This window comes from Lolium rigidum, chromosome 7 (assembly GCF_022539505.1).
Source record: "Lolium rigidum isolate FL_2022 chromosome 7, APGP_CSIRO_Lrig_0.1, whole genome shotgun sequence".
Taxonomy (NCBI): Eukaryota; Viridiplantae; Streptophyta; class Magnoliopsida; order Poales; family Poaceae; genus Lolium; species Lolium rigidum.
Genome location: NC_061514.1, coordinates 103,140,752 through 103,155,502, shown reverse-complemented (window position 1 = coordinate 103,155,502; position 14,751 = coordinate 103,140,752). Strand labels below are relative to the sequence as shown.

At 45.7% G+C, this 14,751-nt stretch overlaps 1 protein-coding gene across 1 annotated transcript; it reads left to right on the top strand.

Moving 5' to 3' along the window:
* Positions 1–10,268: 10,268 nt before the first annotated feature.
* Positions 10,269–13,274, top strand: LOC124671777. Its single transcript, XM_047208108.1, is given in 3 exon segments — positions 10,269–10,298; positions 11,348–11,413; positions 11,415–13,274. Coding segments are annotated over 3 exon segments (1,941 nt in total). The 3' UTR covers positions 13,260–13,274.
* The last annotated feature ends 1,477 nt before the right edge of the window (positions 13,275–14,751 follow it).

The following is a 14,751-nucleotide window of genomic DNA, read 5'->3' as shown; positions in this document are numbered from 1 at the left end:
AGCCGACACTCGCCGCGAAGACCCTACTACAAGACACTTGCGTCTTAAGTCTCATTCCTTGCAAAACATCCTTGGTGATCTAAAGAGAAATGTCACCACTCGGAGGCAACTTGCAAACTTTTGTGCGCACCATGCTTTTGTCTCTAAGGTGGAACCACTCAAAGTAGATGATGCTCTCAACGATCCCGATTGGTTGAATGCTATGCAAGAGGAACTCAACAACTTCAAGAGGAATGATGTATGGACTCTCATGAAGCGACCCGATCATTGCCGCAATGTTATCGGCACAAAGTGGATCTTCAAGAACAAGCAAGATGAAAGTGGCACGGTCATCCGCAACAAAGCAAGATTGGTGGCACAAGGCTATTCTCAAGTCGAAGGCGTGGACTTTGGTGAAACCTTTGCACCCGTTGCAAGGCTTGAGTCCATCCGTATCCTTTTGGCCTTTGCCTCACATCATGGCTTTAAGTTGCAACAAATGGATGTTAAGAGTGCTTTTCTTAATGGTCCTCTACATGAGGAAGTGTATGTGAAGCAACCCCTGTGGTTCGAGGACCCCCATTTCCTGGACCATGTCTTCAAGCTCAAAAAGGCCCTATATGGTCTCAAACAAGCTCCTAGAGCTTGGTATGAGCATCTCAAGGAGTTTCTTGAAGACCGTGGTTTCGAAGTGGGGAAAATCGATCCCACTCTTTTTACTAAGAAGGTCAATGGGGAGCTTTTCGTATGCCAACTCTATGTAGATGACATCATTTTTGAATCTACTAACACAAAATTCAATGATGAGTTTGCTATGTTGATGACAAATAGGTTTGAGATGTCAATGATGGGTGAACTCAAGTACTTTCTTGGGTTCGAGATCAAGCAAATGCAACAAGGCAACTTCATCAATCAAGCGAAGTACCTCCAAGACATGCTCAAGCGCTTTGATATGAAGGGGGCCAAGGGGATTGGAACTCCAATGCAACTCAAGTGTCAACTCACTCTTGACGAGGCCGGCAAGGCAGTGGATACCAAGCTCTACCGTTCGATGATAGGTTCGCTTCTCTACCTTTGTGCCTCTCGCCCGGATATAATGCTAAGCGTTGGTATGTGTGCACGGTTTCAAGCAAGTCCGAAGGAAAGCCACCTTGTGGCGGTCAAAAGGATCTTTCGATATTTAGTTCATACCCCACACTTCGGATTATGGTACCCAAGGGACACGGACTTTGCTTTGATTGGCTTCACCGACTCCGATTGGGAGGGCGACAAGATTGATAGGAAGTCTACCTCCGGAGCATGTCACTTTCTTGGAAGATCTTTGGTGTGTTGGTCCTCGAAGAAGCAAAATTGTGTCTCCGTCTCCACCGCGGAAGCCGAGTATATTGCCGCGGCAAGTAGTTGTGCTCAAATCTTGTGGATGAGGCAAACCTTGCGGGACTATGGACTCGAGTATAGCAAGGTGTCTCTCTTGTGTGACAATGAGAGCGCAATCAAGATCGCCTACATCCGGTTCTTCATGGCAAGACGAAGCACATTGAGATAAGGAACCACTTCATCCGGGATCACATTGCTCGCGGAGATATTGTACTATCCTACATTAGCACCAAGGAGCAATTGGCGGACATCTTCACGAAGCCCTTGGATGAGAAGCGTTTCATTGAGTTGAGGCATGAGCTAAATATCATCGATCCATCGAACTTTGCTTGACCGTCGTGCGCACATACCACTCCTAACCTTTATATCTAGATGAAAGGCACGCATGGACATAGGGGGAGTGCGGTTTAAATCCATTGAGCTATCACTCCCCCATAATGCATAAAGAAATCCAAAACATTTGCTATTTGTCAATTAAGTGACTTATGAGCTTCATGTTGAGTTGTAGTCCGTGAGTCCTAGATACATCTACGCGACCTCACAACTACTATACTCTTACACGGTGGCTTCGGCCACCAACACCTCCTCCTTGAGGGTTTTTCGGTTCTTCGTAACCTTGTTTTGTCTTTCTTCTTCTTCTCTTTCTTCTTCTTGTTTTTGAGAACCTCCTTCAAGCTTGTGTTCTCGTGATTTTTGCAAGCTTGGTTGTATGTTCTTTTTCTCCATCCGTCTAGTTTCGTTACCCTCTTTTTGGTGTTCCGATGCCAAAGGGGGAGAAGTTCCTAGGTGGATGGGGACCCTTGTTGTTTGTAGCCGTTTGGTTCTAGTCGCTTATCTTGTCTTTTGGCTACATCAACAACCACATGGAGGCATCCTATTGTGAGTTTGGGTATTCTCAAGGCTATGGTATGATAATTTCACCCAAATCTCCGTGTATCATCTTATGTTGCCTCCATTTTGTGCATATGCTAGTTGGACATGTCGTATATCTTTGTTGCATATGTGCTCGATTTGTTAAAATGAGGGGGAGTGATGTCTCTACAACATGTGTACTTGTATTCAAATACATATTCATGATATGCACATGTGTAGGGGGAGCTTGATACGTCTCCGACGTATCGATAATTTCTTATGTTCTATGCCATATTATTGATGATACCTACATGTTTTATGCACACTTTATGTCATATTCGTGCATTTTTACGGAACTAACCTATTAACAAGATGCCGAAGTGCCGGTTCTCGTTTTCTGCTGTTTTTGGTTTCGAAATCCTAGTAACGAAATATTCTCGGAATTGGACGAAACGAAGACCCGGGGGCCTATTTTTCCACGGAGCTTCCGAGAAGACCGAAGAACATACGAAGTGGGGCCACGAGGTGGCGACACCACAAGGCGGCGCGGCCTAGGGGGCCCGCGCCGCCCTATGGTGTGGCCCCCTCGTCGGCCCCGACTCTGCCCTTCCGCCTACTTAAAGCCTCCGTCGCGAAACCCCGAGGCGAAAAACCACGATACGGAAAACCTTGCGAGACGCGCCGCCGCCGATCCCATCTCGGGGGATTACGGAGATCTCCTCCGGCACCCTGCCGGAGAGGGGATTCATCTCCCGGAGGACTCTACACCGCCATGGTCGCCTCCGGAGTGATGAGTGAGTAGTACACCCCTGGACTATGGGTCCATAGCGAGTAGCTAGATGGTTGTCTTCTCCTCATTGTGCTTCATTGTTGGATCTTGTGAGCTGCCTAACATGATCAAGATCATCTATCCGTAATACTCTATGTTGTGTTTGTCGGGATCCGATGGATAGAGAATACCATGTCATGTTAATTATCAAGTTATTACATATGTGTTGTTTATGATCTTGCATGCTCTCCGTTACTAGTAGAGGCTCGGCCAAGTTTTTACTCTTAACTCCAAGAGGGAGTATTTATGCTCGATAGTGGGTTCATGCCGCATTGACACCAGGACGAGTGACGAAAGTTCTAAGGTTGTGTTGTGCTTGTTGCCACTAGGGATAAAACATTGGCGCTATGTCCGAGGATGTAGTTGTTGATTACATTACGCACCATACTTAATGCAATTGTCCGTTGTTTAGCAACTTAATACTTGGAGGGGTTCGGACGATAACTCTGAAGGTGGACTTTTTAGGCATAGATGCGGTTGGATGGCGGTCTATGTACTTTGTCGTAATGCCCAATTAAATCTCACTATACTTATCATGTCATGTATGTGCATTGTTATGCCCTCTCTATTTGTCAATTGCCCGACTGTAATTTGTTCACCCAACATGCTTTTATCTTATGGGAGAGACACCTCTAGTGAACTGTGGACCCCGGTCCATTCTTTTAATATCGAAATACAAATCTGCTTGCAATACTTGTTTTTACTATTTTCTCTGCAAACAATCATCTTCCACACAATACGGTTAATCCTTTGTTACAGCAAGCCGGTGAGATTGACAACCTCACTCGTTTCGTTGGGGCAAAGTACTTTGGTTGTGTTGTGCGGGTTCCACGTTGGCGCCGGAATCTACGGTGTTGCGCCGCACTACATCCCGCCGCCATCAACCTTCAACGTGCTTCTTGGCTCCTCCTGGTTCGATAAACCTTGGTTTCTTTACGAGGGAAAACTTGCTGTTGTGCGCATCATACCTTCCTCTTGGGGTTGCCCAACGAACGTGTGAAATACACGCCATCAAGCATATTTTACGGCGCCGTTGCCGGGGAGATCAAGACACGCTTGCAAGGGAGTCTCCACTTCTCAATCTCTTTACTTTGTTTTTGTCTTGCTTTATTTTATTTACTACTTTGTTTGCTGCATTATATCAAAACACAAAAAAATTAGTTGCTAGTTTTACTTTATTTGCTTACCTTGTTTGCCATATCAAAAAACACAAAAAAATTAGTTACTTGCATTTACTTTACTTGATTCATTATGTTTCCTTTTAATTTTACCACAAAAAACATACCGGTAGGACAAGGGTCTATAATTGGGAGGAACAATATAGAAGAATTTTTCACCCATGTTAGTACCGTTGAAGATTTTGAAGATAGACACTTGGTAGAACTTGCTCCTACCTATGAAATTGCTGCTGTCTGCTTTAGTTCGCTTGTTGGAAACTAAATTTGTTAATCTCAATCCTATAATCCAACACATGTTTCTTACACTTGGTGATTTGGAAGAGGGGGAAAAGAAAGATTTTGTTTTAGAAACCCTTCTTAGAGAATTTCGTGGTCTAGCAAGAGAGGCTAGAAAGGTCTTCGCTAAATTTAATATGCTTGGTTCTCATACTAATTTTGTTAGTCTCCTTGAAAAAATGGATATGGATAGGATAAGGTACACTAATAATGCTAATGATGGTGGGGAGATCAAAGCACCAATACCATGTAAACTCCTAGCTATGAATGATGCACTAGAACATAACTATGCTTGGCTTGTTCCCGAAAATTTGTTTGATGAGAGTAGCAAGCCCAAGACTAATGAAAAGGGAGACGCTGAAACTTATGTATCCAATATACTATGCATGGTTGAGAAAACTCCAAACTCCGCTTGTAGGTGCACCACCCTTCGATAATACTTGAGATACACTTTCGCGCCTAGCTGAAAGGCGTTAAAGAAAAGCGCTTATGGGAGACAACCCATGTTTTTACTACAGTATTTTTATTTTATATTTGTGTCTTGGAAGTTGTTTACTACTGTAGCAACCTCTCCTTATCTTAGTTTTATGTTTTGTTGTGCCAAGTAAAGTCTTTGATAGAAAAGTAAGTACTAGATTTGGATTACTGCGCAGTTCCAGATTTCTTTGCTGTCACGAATCTGGGTCTATCTCCCTGTAGGTAGCTCAGAAAATTAAGTCAATTTACGAGCATGATCCTCAGATATGTACGCAACTTTCATTCAATTTGAGCATTTTCGTTTGAGCAAGTCTGGTGGCCTAATAAAATCCATCTTTACGGACTGTTCTGTTTTGACAGATTCTGTCTTTTATTTCGCATTGCCTCTTTTGCTATGTTGGATGAATTTCTTTGATCCACTAATGTCCAGTAGCTTTATACAATGTCCAGAAGTGTTAAGAATGATTGTGTCACCTCTGAACATGTGAATTTTTATTATGCACTAACCCTCTAATGAGTTGTTTCGAGTTTGGTGTGGAGGAAGTTTTCAAGGATCAAGAGAGGAGTATGATGCAATATGATCAAGGAGAGTGAAAGCTCTAAGCTTGGGGATGCCCCGGTGGTTCACCCCTGCATATTCTAAGAAGACTCAAGCGTCTAAGCTTGGGGATGCCCAAGGCATCCCCTTCTTCATCGACAACATTATCGGGTTCCTCCCCGAAACTATATTTTTATTCCGTCACATCTTATGCACTTTGCTTGGAGCGTCGGTTTGTTTTTGTTTTTTGTTTTGTTTGAATAAAATGGATCCTAGCATTCACTTTATGGGAGAGAGACACGCTCCGCTGTAGCATATGGACAAATATGTCCTTAGGCTCTACTCATAGTATTCATGGCGAAGTTTCATCTTCGTTAAATTGTTATATGGTTGGAATTGGAAAATGATACATGTAGTAAATTGCTATAATGTCTTGGATAATTTGATACTTGGCAATTGTTGTGCTCATGTTTAAGCTCTTGCATCATATACTTTGCACCCATTAATGAAGAAATACTTAGAGCTTGCTAATTTGGTTTGCATATTTGGTTTCTCTAGAGTCTAGATAACATCTAGTATTGAGTTTTGAACAACAAGGAAGACGGTATGGAATCTTATAATGTTTACCATATGTCTTTTATGTGAGTTTTGCTGTACCGTTCATCCTTGTGTTTGTTTCAAATAACCTTGCTAGCCTAAACCTTGTATCGAGAGGGAATACTTCTCATGCATCCCAAATACTTGAGCCAACCACTATGCCATTTGTGTCCACCATACCTACCTACTACATGGTATTTACCCGCCATTCCAAAGTAAATTGCTTGAGTGCTACCTTTAAAATTCCATCATTCACCTTTGCAATATATAGCTCATGGGACAAATAGCTTAAAAACTATTGTGGTATTGAATATGTACTTATGCACTTTATCTCTTATTAAGTTGCTTGTTGTGCGATAACCATGTTTCGGGGACGCCATCAACTATTCTTTGTTGGATATCATGTGAGTTGCTATGCATGTCCGTCTTGTCCGAAGCAAGAGAGATCTACCACCTTCATGGTTGGAGCATGCATATTGTTAGAGAAGAACTTTGGGCCGCTAACTAAAGCCATGATTCATGGTGGAAGTTTCGGTTTGGACATATATCCTCAATCTCATATGAGAATAATAATTGTTGCCACATGCTTATGCATTAAAGAGGAGTCCATTATCTGTTGTCCATGTTGTCCCGGTATGGATGTCTAAGTTGAGAATAATCAAAAGCGAGAAATCCAAAATGCGAGCTTTCTCCTTAGACCTTTGTACGGGCGGCATGGAGGTACCCCATTGTGACACTTGGTCAAAACATGTGCATTGCAAAGATCCGGTAGTCCAAGTTAATTAGGACAAGGTGCGGGCACTATTAGTATACTATGCATGAGACTTGCAACTTGTAAGATATAATGTACATAACTCATATGATTTATTACTACCGTTGACAAAATTGTTTCATGTTTTCAAAATAAAAGCTCTAGCACAAATATAGCAATCGATGCTTTCCTCTTTGAAGGACCACTCTCTTTTACTTTTATGTTGAGTCAGTTCACCTATCTCTCTCCACCTCAAGAAGCAAACACTTGTGTGAACTGTGCATTGATTCCTACATACTTGCATATTGTACTTGTTATATTACTCTATGTTGACAATTATCCAGGAGATATACATGTTACAAGTTGAAAGCAACCGCTGAAACTTAATCTTCCTTTGTGTTGCTTCAATACCTTTACTTTGATTTATTGCTTTATGAGTTAACTCTTATGCAAGACTTATTAATACTTGTCTTGAAGTACTATTCATGAAAAGTCTTTGCTTTATGATTCACTTGTTTACTCATGTCATTACCATTGTTTTGATCGCTGCATTCACTACATATGTTTACAAATAGTGTGATCAAGGTTATGATGGCATATCACTTCAGAAATTATCTTTGTTATCGTTTTACCTGCTCGGGACGAGCAGAACTAAGCTTGGGGATGCTTGATACGTCTCCGACGTATCGATAATTTCTTATGTTCTATGCCATATTATTGATGATACCTACATGTTTTATGCACACTTTATATCATATTCGTGCATTTTCCGGAACTAACCTATTAACAAGATGCCGAAGTGCCGGTTCTCGTTTTCTGCTGTTTTTGGTTTCAGAAATCCTAGTAACGAAATATTCTCGGAATTGGACGAAACGAAGACCCGGGGGCCTATTTTTCCACGGAGCTTCCGGAAGACCGAAGAACATACGAAGTGGGGCCACGAGGTGGCGACACCACAAGGCGGCGCGGCCTAGGGGGGCCCGCGCCGCCTATGGTGTGGCCCCTCGTCCGGCCCCCGACTCCGCCCTTCCGCCTACTCAAAGCCTCCGTCGCGAAACCCCTGAGGCGAAAAACCACGATACGGAAAACCTTACTGAGACGCCGCCGCCGCCGATCCCATCTTGGGGGATTCTGGAGATCTCCTCCGGCACCCTGCCGGAGAGGGGATTCATCTTCCACACAATACGGTTAATCCTTTGTTACAGCAAGCCGGTGAGATTGACAACCTCACTGTTTCGTTGGGGCAAAGTACTTTGGTTGTGTTGTGCAGGTTCCACGTTGGCGCCGGAATCTCCGGTGTTGCGCCGCACTACATCCCACCGCCATCAACCTTCAACGTGCTTCTTGGCTCCTCCTGGTTCGATAAACCTTGGTTTCTTTCTGAGGGAAAACTTGCTGCTGTGCGCATCATACCTTCCTCTTGGGGTTGCCCAACGAACGTGTGAAATACACGCCATCAGAGCTCCGTCTAGTTTTTGCAAATCTAAAGTATCTCATCATAATATCATATGTTATTGCCAACTCTTGTGTTGTCATCAAACACCAAAAAGGGGGAGATTGTAAGAGCAAACTTTAAACCCCATGTTTTGTGTGTTTGATGACAACACTTGAGATATCTCACCGTGTGCCTTGAGTATCATTGTTAGATTTGCAAGAGCACGGTGACCTCGCCGGACGCGTCAAGATCGGAAGACTGAAGCGTAGTTGATAGGTTTTCTGGTTTTGTGTGTGTTTGGTGAGGTAACATGGTTGGACAGAAAAAGGGAAGAAAACCAGATTTAGCCGGGCCGGTACTACCGGTGCACTCGTAGCGGTAGTACCGCTACCCCTATAGGTACCGCCCTCGGTACCGCTCCGAGTCTGCACGCGATTTCGTCTCCCGGAACACGCTGCGGTACCCCTGCGGTACACGGGCGGTAGTACCGCTCACGAGCGGTAGTACTGCTCACGGTACCGCTTAGGTACCGTAACCGAGTTACGGTCGTACCGCCCTGTTACTGCTCTGGTACAGCTTTGGATCCTGTGAGTCTGGACCCTATTGCGGTACCTCAAGCGGTACCTCGTGCGGTAGTACCGCTCTGCGTCCTTTGACCAGATCTGGGAGGATTTCGAACTCAGAGCGGTAGTACCGCTTCCCAGAAGCGGTAGTACCGCTTAGGCCAAATCTGGACATAATGGTTGGATTTGGAGGAGCCTATTTAAGGGCCCCTTCTTCCCCAACTCGTTTTATCTCTTCCCTCTCTCTCTCCTCCATTGTTGCTGAGCTTAATTCTTGAGGATCTCCCTCCCCATCCAACCAATCTTGCCCAAACTTTGAGGAAGGGTGGAGGAGACCCCGATCTATAGTTCTACCAAGAGAGATTTCACCAATACTAGCTATTCCTTAGTGGATCTTGGTGGTAGGGTTCCTTAGTGGGGCATTGGAGAAGAGTTCCTTTGGTGGAGCCTTGGAGGAGCTTCTTGGTGGAGCCTTGGAGGAGCTTCTTGGTGGAGCCTTGGAGGAGCTTCTTGGTGGAGCATTGGAAGAGTTCATTTGGTGGAGCATTGGAGATGGGTTCCTATGGTGGAGCATTGGAGATGTGCAGCTGTGGAGTCTAGCTTGGTGATGTACTAGCTCCATAGGGTGTTGGGAGCATCCTTGTGTGTGGAGCTCGCCCCAACCTTGTGAAGGAATCACCGCCTCGACCGGTGCCTTAGTGGAAGAGTGAGAGCACCTTCGTGGAGCTCTCTCGAGGAAGAAGGTGAGGCCTTCCTTCGTGGTGTGGTCGTCTAGTCTCTTGTGTGAGACTAGCACCTCCTCAATGCAGACGTACTTCCTTTAGTGGAAGGAACTGCGGGAAACAAACCTCGACTCGCCTCGCGCCCCCGGTTGTCTCGCTCCTTACTCTCATTATCTTGTTGATTCCTTTACTTGTTGCACTTGTCCGATATTCATTGTCGGATCACCCCTATTGCTAAAGTTCACACCTTTACCTTCCGTTGCCTAAAAATTGAAAAAGACTAAAACTTGCCGTAGCGCCATTCACCCCCCTCTTGTTTGATACGATCCATTCAATGCGACACCTTCCATAGTGATCTAATCTAGCATGAACCATCTTTGGAGGGGTAGTTTATTTTAGGATTTAATTGCTAGCTTGTGGTTGTTTTTTAAATTTTAATCTGACCAAAAATGATCCTTTGTTTGAAGGAACCTCAATCTCCCCTCTTATCTTCTTTGGTTTTGCGAGCCCTAACTACGCAGCCTATGGCACGAAGTGGCAACACCCATTAGATGTGATACAAGCTTTGAGTCGGAGCTAGTTTTATATGGAGGCAAGCTGATGGGTTACAGTTAGGATCAAGTGGAGGTTTAGAGGAAACACCTGACATGGACTACGCTGGCGGTGCCACGGCCAGCATGATACAAAAGAGAAGATGGATGCGAAAACAATATTATATGGTCAGGTTTGGGGTTGGCATACAATCACAACCATATGATCTTGATCCAAAGCTATAAAATGTTTTGAGTAACGGCCAGTTAAATTGAGCCTGTATCTTCACCACTCTATAACATGTCTACGATTGCAACACGCTGAGTTGTTATGATCCATCAATAGTATCCTAGCATATGCAGCCAAACTGTGCACTCCTATCAATTTGGATTACAAACTTTGGAAACTAATAAGGGCCTCTCCGGTTTGCAACTCCACAAACACAAAAATAGAAAATCATAGGATTGTATACTGAAACTTCTAGGGCTATAGGGTTGAAAAATATGAGAATCGACATCAAGAGTGTTTCACACAATGGAGGAAAAGCAAATGAATCTAGCAAGGTGCTTGAGAGGATGGAAACTTTCCTCCAAAATAAACGACACATGCGTATTTAAGATTTTTTTTCAAATGAATCTAATCTTGTGAATCAAACTGCACACATAGGAAAAAAGCCTTATATCTCCATTTTATGTGAAAGCATAAGCTCCAATTCATGAATTAGGTATGAATATCATGATCATTCCCTCTCTGTTACATTCAAATTTAAATCAGTGTGCCACAATTAGCATGTATAAGAATTTGGTTCAAGATCTTGCAATGACATGCATGTTACTTTTGTAGGATGACATCAGCAGAAGTGGTTCTACCGCTTGGCCTCTTTGATTTGCAAGATTTTAAAAATACGGAATAGAAAAAATGCAGGAATTGAAAACATGAATACATGATAGGTGTTCTTTGCCGAGCCACAAGAAAAACACATGCTTACCTTTGAAGGATTATGTGCATATCGTAGTTGTCACTCTAGTGGTAAATTTTCATGATTTTAGACTTAAATGAAATATTTCTTTACAATTATTTGTAAAGAGGTCATATGATCTTTTTTTTGGGGGAAACCCTATAATTTTTTTGGGGGAACTTTATTAATTATGGGCCTGTTCTTAAATCCCTGGCCCGGCCCAACTACGGATAAGTGGTAGAAGCTGAATCGTGCTGGGGGCCCAACTTTCTAATCCACACTAGGACAGTGAAGAAGAGGGCAGCAGAATCTCCAATCCGGAACAGTTGCAAAACCCAAAGCCCCGGCCATCCAGCCATGCCGACCGGCGTGGCCACGCTCCCCTACCCCAAACCCCCGCAATCCCCTCGCCCCCTCCTCCACCGCAGCCGCCACTCCTCCGGCCACCGCCTCCTCCTCGCCACCTCCTCCCCCTTCCGCCCAGATTCCCCACCTCTCGCCTGCTCCACGCGCTCCATCTCCGCCGCCCATGCCTCCTCCACCGCCCCCTCCCCCTCCCCATCTCCCTTCCCCTCCTCCCCGACCCCACCCGCGCGCCCGGCCCTTCCGGAGGCCCCCTCCACCGTGGCCCGCGCCGGCCGCAGCAAGAAGAAGCCCGCGGGCGGCCGCATCGAGGGCGACGGCAACGTGCGCCGCGAGGCCAAGTCCCGGGCCAAGCGCCGCAGCCGCCGCCTCTCCGAGAACGCCTTCTACCGCCGCAAGCGCCAGGCCGCCGCGGGCCAGGCGGACGCCTTCACCGACGAGGAGCTCGAGATGATCGGGCTCGGCTACGACCGCTCCGTGCGCTTCATGGACGGGCCCGACGACCCGCGCCTCCGCCACCCGCACGACTGGTACCGCTTCGGCGCCTACGGGCCCTACTCCTGGCGCGGCATCGTCGTCGGCCCGCCCATCCGCGGCCGCTTCTCCGACGACCGCGTCTCGCTCATGGCCGAGGTCGCCGACCACGACGACTGGGACCGCAACCACCAGTTCGAAATGTCCAACAACTTCTCCAACCGCCTCAACGAGCTCAGCGACAGCGACACCACCACCCCCTTCCGCTACTACTGGATCTTCGTGCGCCACCCCAGGTGGCGCCCCGACGAGCTGCCCTGGGAGCAGTGGACGCTCTCGGCCGAGATCGCCGTCCAGGCCCCCAAAAACCACCGCCTGGACAAGTGGAGCCTCATGGGCAGGTTCGGCAACTCGACGCGCCAGCTCATAACGCGCTGCGCGGCCTGGACTCGCCCCGACATCATCTACGTCAAGCGGCCGCTGTACCAGTCGCGGTTCGAGCCGCAGGAGGACTTCTTCGCCCGGCTCCGCCCCTTGCTTGACCCGTCCACGGAGAACCAGTTCCTGTTCGACCTTGAGCAGGATGGCAGGGTCGTTCAAACCACCTACTTTGGCGGTCTCTGCAGGATTGTCAAGGCGAGCCCCAAATCTTATGTCGATGATGTCGTGAACGCGTACTCGAAGCTGAGCGAGGCCGATAAGTCGCGCTGTCTCGAGTTCCTGCTCACGAACCATCCGATGGAGCTCCTGCATCCGTACACCAAGGAGTGGAAAGTGAAGCTTGAGGAGATGGAGCTTGGGTGTGACGCGCCCGATGAGAGCGATGATGAGGCTGAAACTGAGGTCATTGATTGGGCTGAGGATGATGATGGCGGTGATGTGATTGATGATAGTGACGACTACGAAGACGAAGATTACGAGGATGAGGAAGTGGTTGATGTCACTGACGAGGTTGAAGCCGATGAAGTAATAGAAAGTAATGAGGAGACTGAGGAGTACTGGGATGAGCAGTGGAAGGAGGCTATGAAAAGTTCTGATAAAATGGAGAACCTGATCAAGACTAGGATCGAGAAATCACGTGAGTATAATAAGCGAGAAATACAACAACAACAGAAAAAGAAGGAATCGGAAAGGAGCACTTCGAACACAATGCTTAGGGAGCAGGAGCAGGATGAGGAGGATGAGCCGCAGCTTGTCCAGCAGGATAGTGCAAGGGGCAGAACTGCCAAGGAAATAGTGAAGCGCGGGGCGCCTTCTGGATCCTTCCTCAGGGCTGCCGTCCGGCCATTCACTTACAGGAATCTTGTAAAGGAAATTGTTCTGATGAGGCACTTCATTGTTGATGGAGAGATAGTTTAGTTTCAAAATGGTAGCCTGCTGTATCGCACAAACAAGTTCCTGAAGAAGTCCTTGGTTATGTACAATATTTAGTAATATTGAGGGGGTCTTGATTTCTTTTATGCAGTTACAATCTTATGGAATAGTCAAATCATGTAATTCCTCCCTTGTGAAAGTTTTAATGGACCCGATTTGTCATTTGAGGTTATGCTGTTTCTGGCAGATCAGGTTCTTCACACTGAAGTTGGCCTTTGGCTTAATTCTTGTGAGATTGATTTTGATGGGCTGGTTACTATAACTGTCACTCTCTAATGTCATCATGTCATCTGCATAGCAACATCTGGGACAACAATACCACAGTGTTCAACCACAATGTCTACAGAGAGCTGGGCATCAAGGCCGTGCTAGTAACCAAAGGTAGGAGCACTAGCCACTGGGCAAGTTACCTGCACCTAAAAAGATTCAATAATTGGCCTGACAAAATGAATAATTCAGTGTTTAACTGAGAAAATTGCTTAATTTGCACATATTTTAATCAGCTATCTAGTGCTCACCATATTTGTTAAATGCCGAAGATTCAGCCATCAAAATATACCCGAAGATATTCTGAAAATCTAAAGCAGCACATGGCTTCAAAGTTATCTAGCAATCCATAGCGCAGACTTCCCATCCCATTCTCTCTTTCTGCGGAGCTACTAAAAAGCCATGACAGGAGCTCCATGCCGACAACTCAACATCATTTCAGCTCCCCCTTGAGAATTTTTAGCGAGAGCCTTCAAGGATCCACAGTGCCAGCTTTACATTCGAAAAGAGCTGTAAAGTTCAGCGATCGAACTCGTATCCCATGATAAAAAGGGCCCTTGCAGTGAGATATAAAACCCCTCCTCAAGTTTGTCAAAAGGTGAATGATCGGCAGACAGGATTAGAAGGCCTACACATGGTACTAGAATAAACAAGTGTATAAGAGGCTTCAGCTGGAATGCTCTTTCGGCTTTAGTCACGCTGCAATAAGTGAAAAAGATTAACCCTGATGCATGCACCAAAGATATGCTTAAGGCCACCGAATTTGCTTTGGATTTTGATTATCACACCAACCAGCAATGAGTAACTGCTTTCCCTCACTGGAGTATAGTCTGGAAGAAGCAATGTTTTGGAGTTGCTCAACTATTCCTCACCGATGGCAGCAGGTTTTGGATAACCTGCAAACACTATTCCTACTGCAAACCATGCTGCAATCTTTTGAGAGACTGAATCCCAATGATTCACCAATTAATGAAAATTCTTTGCTGCTCTATCCAAAGCTCAGTGTTCCAGAGTGGGAAGGGCCATGGCACTACAGCTACAGGCAAGTGATTGGAGCTAGTAGCAGCACCTTCTGCTGGATGTGGTGATTTTTTCGAGTTGAACCTGCATAGAATCAACTAAGCTTTTGCAGCACTCCATTGCTTTAAAACTCAAAGCTGTAACAGAAAGGGAATATACCATATTGCAGAGATACTTCATAGCTGAAGAA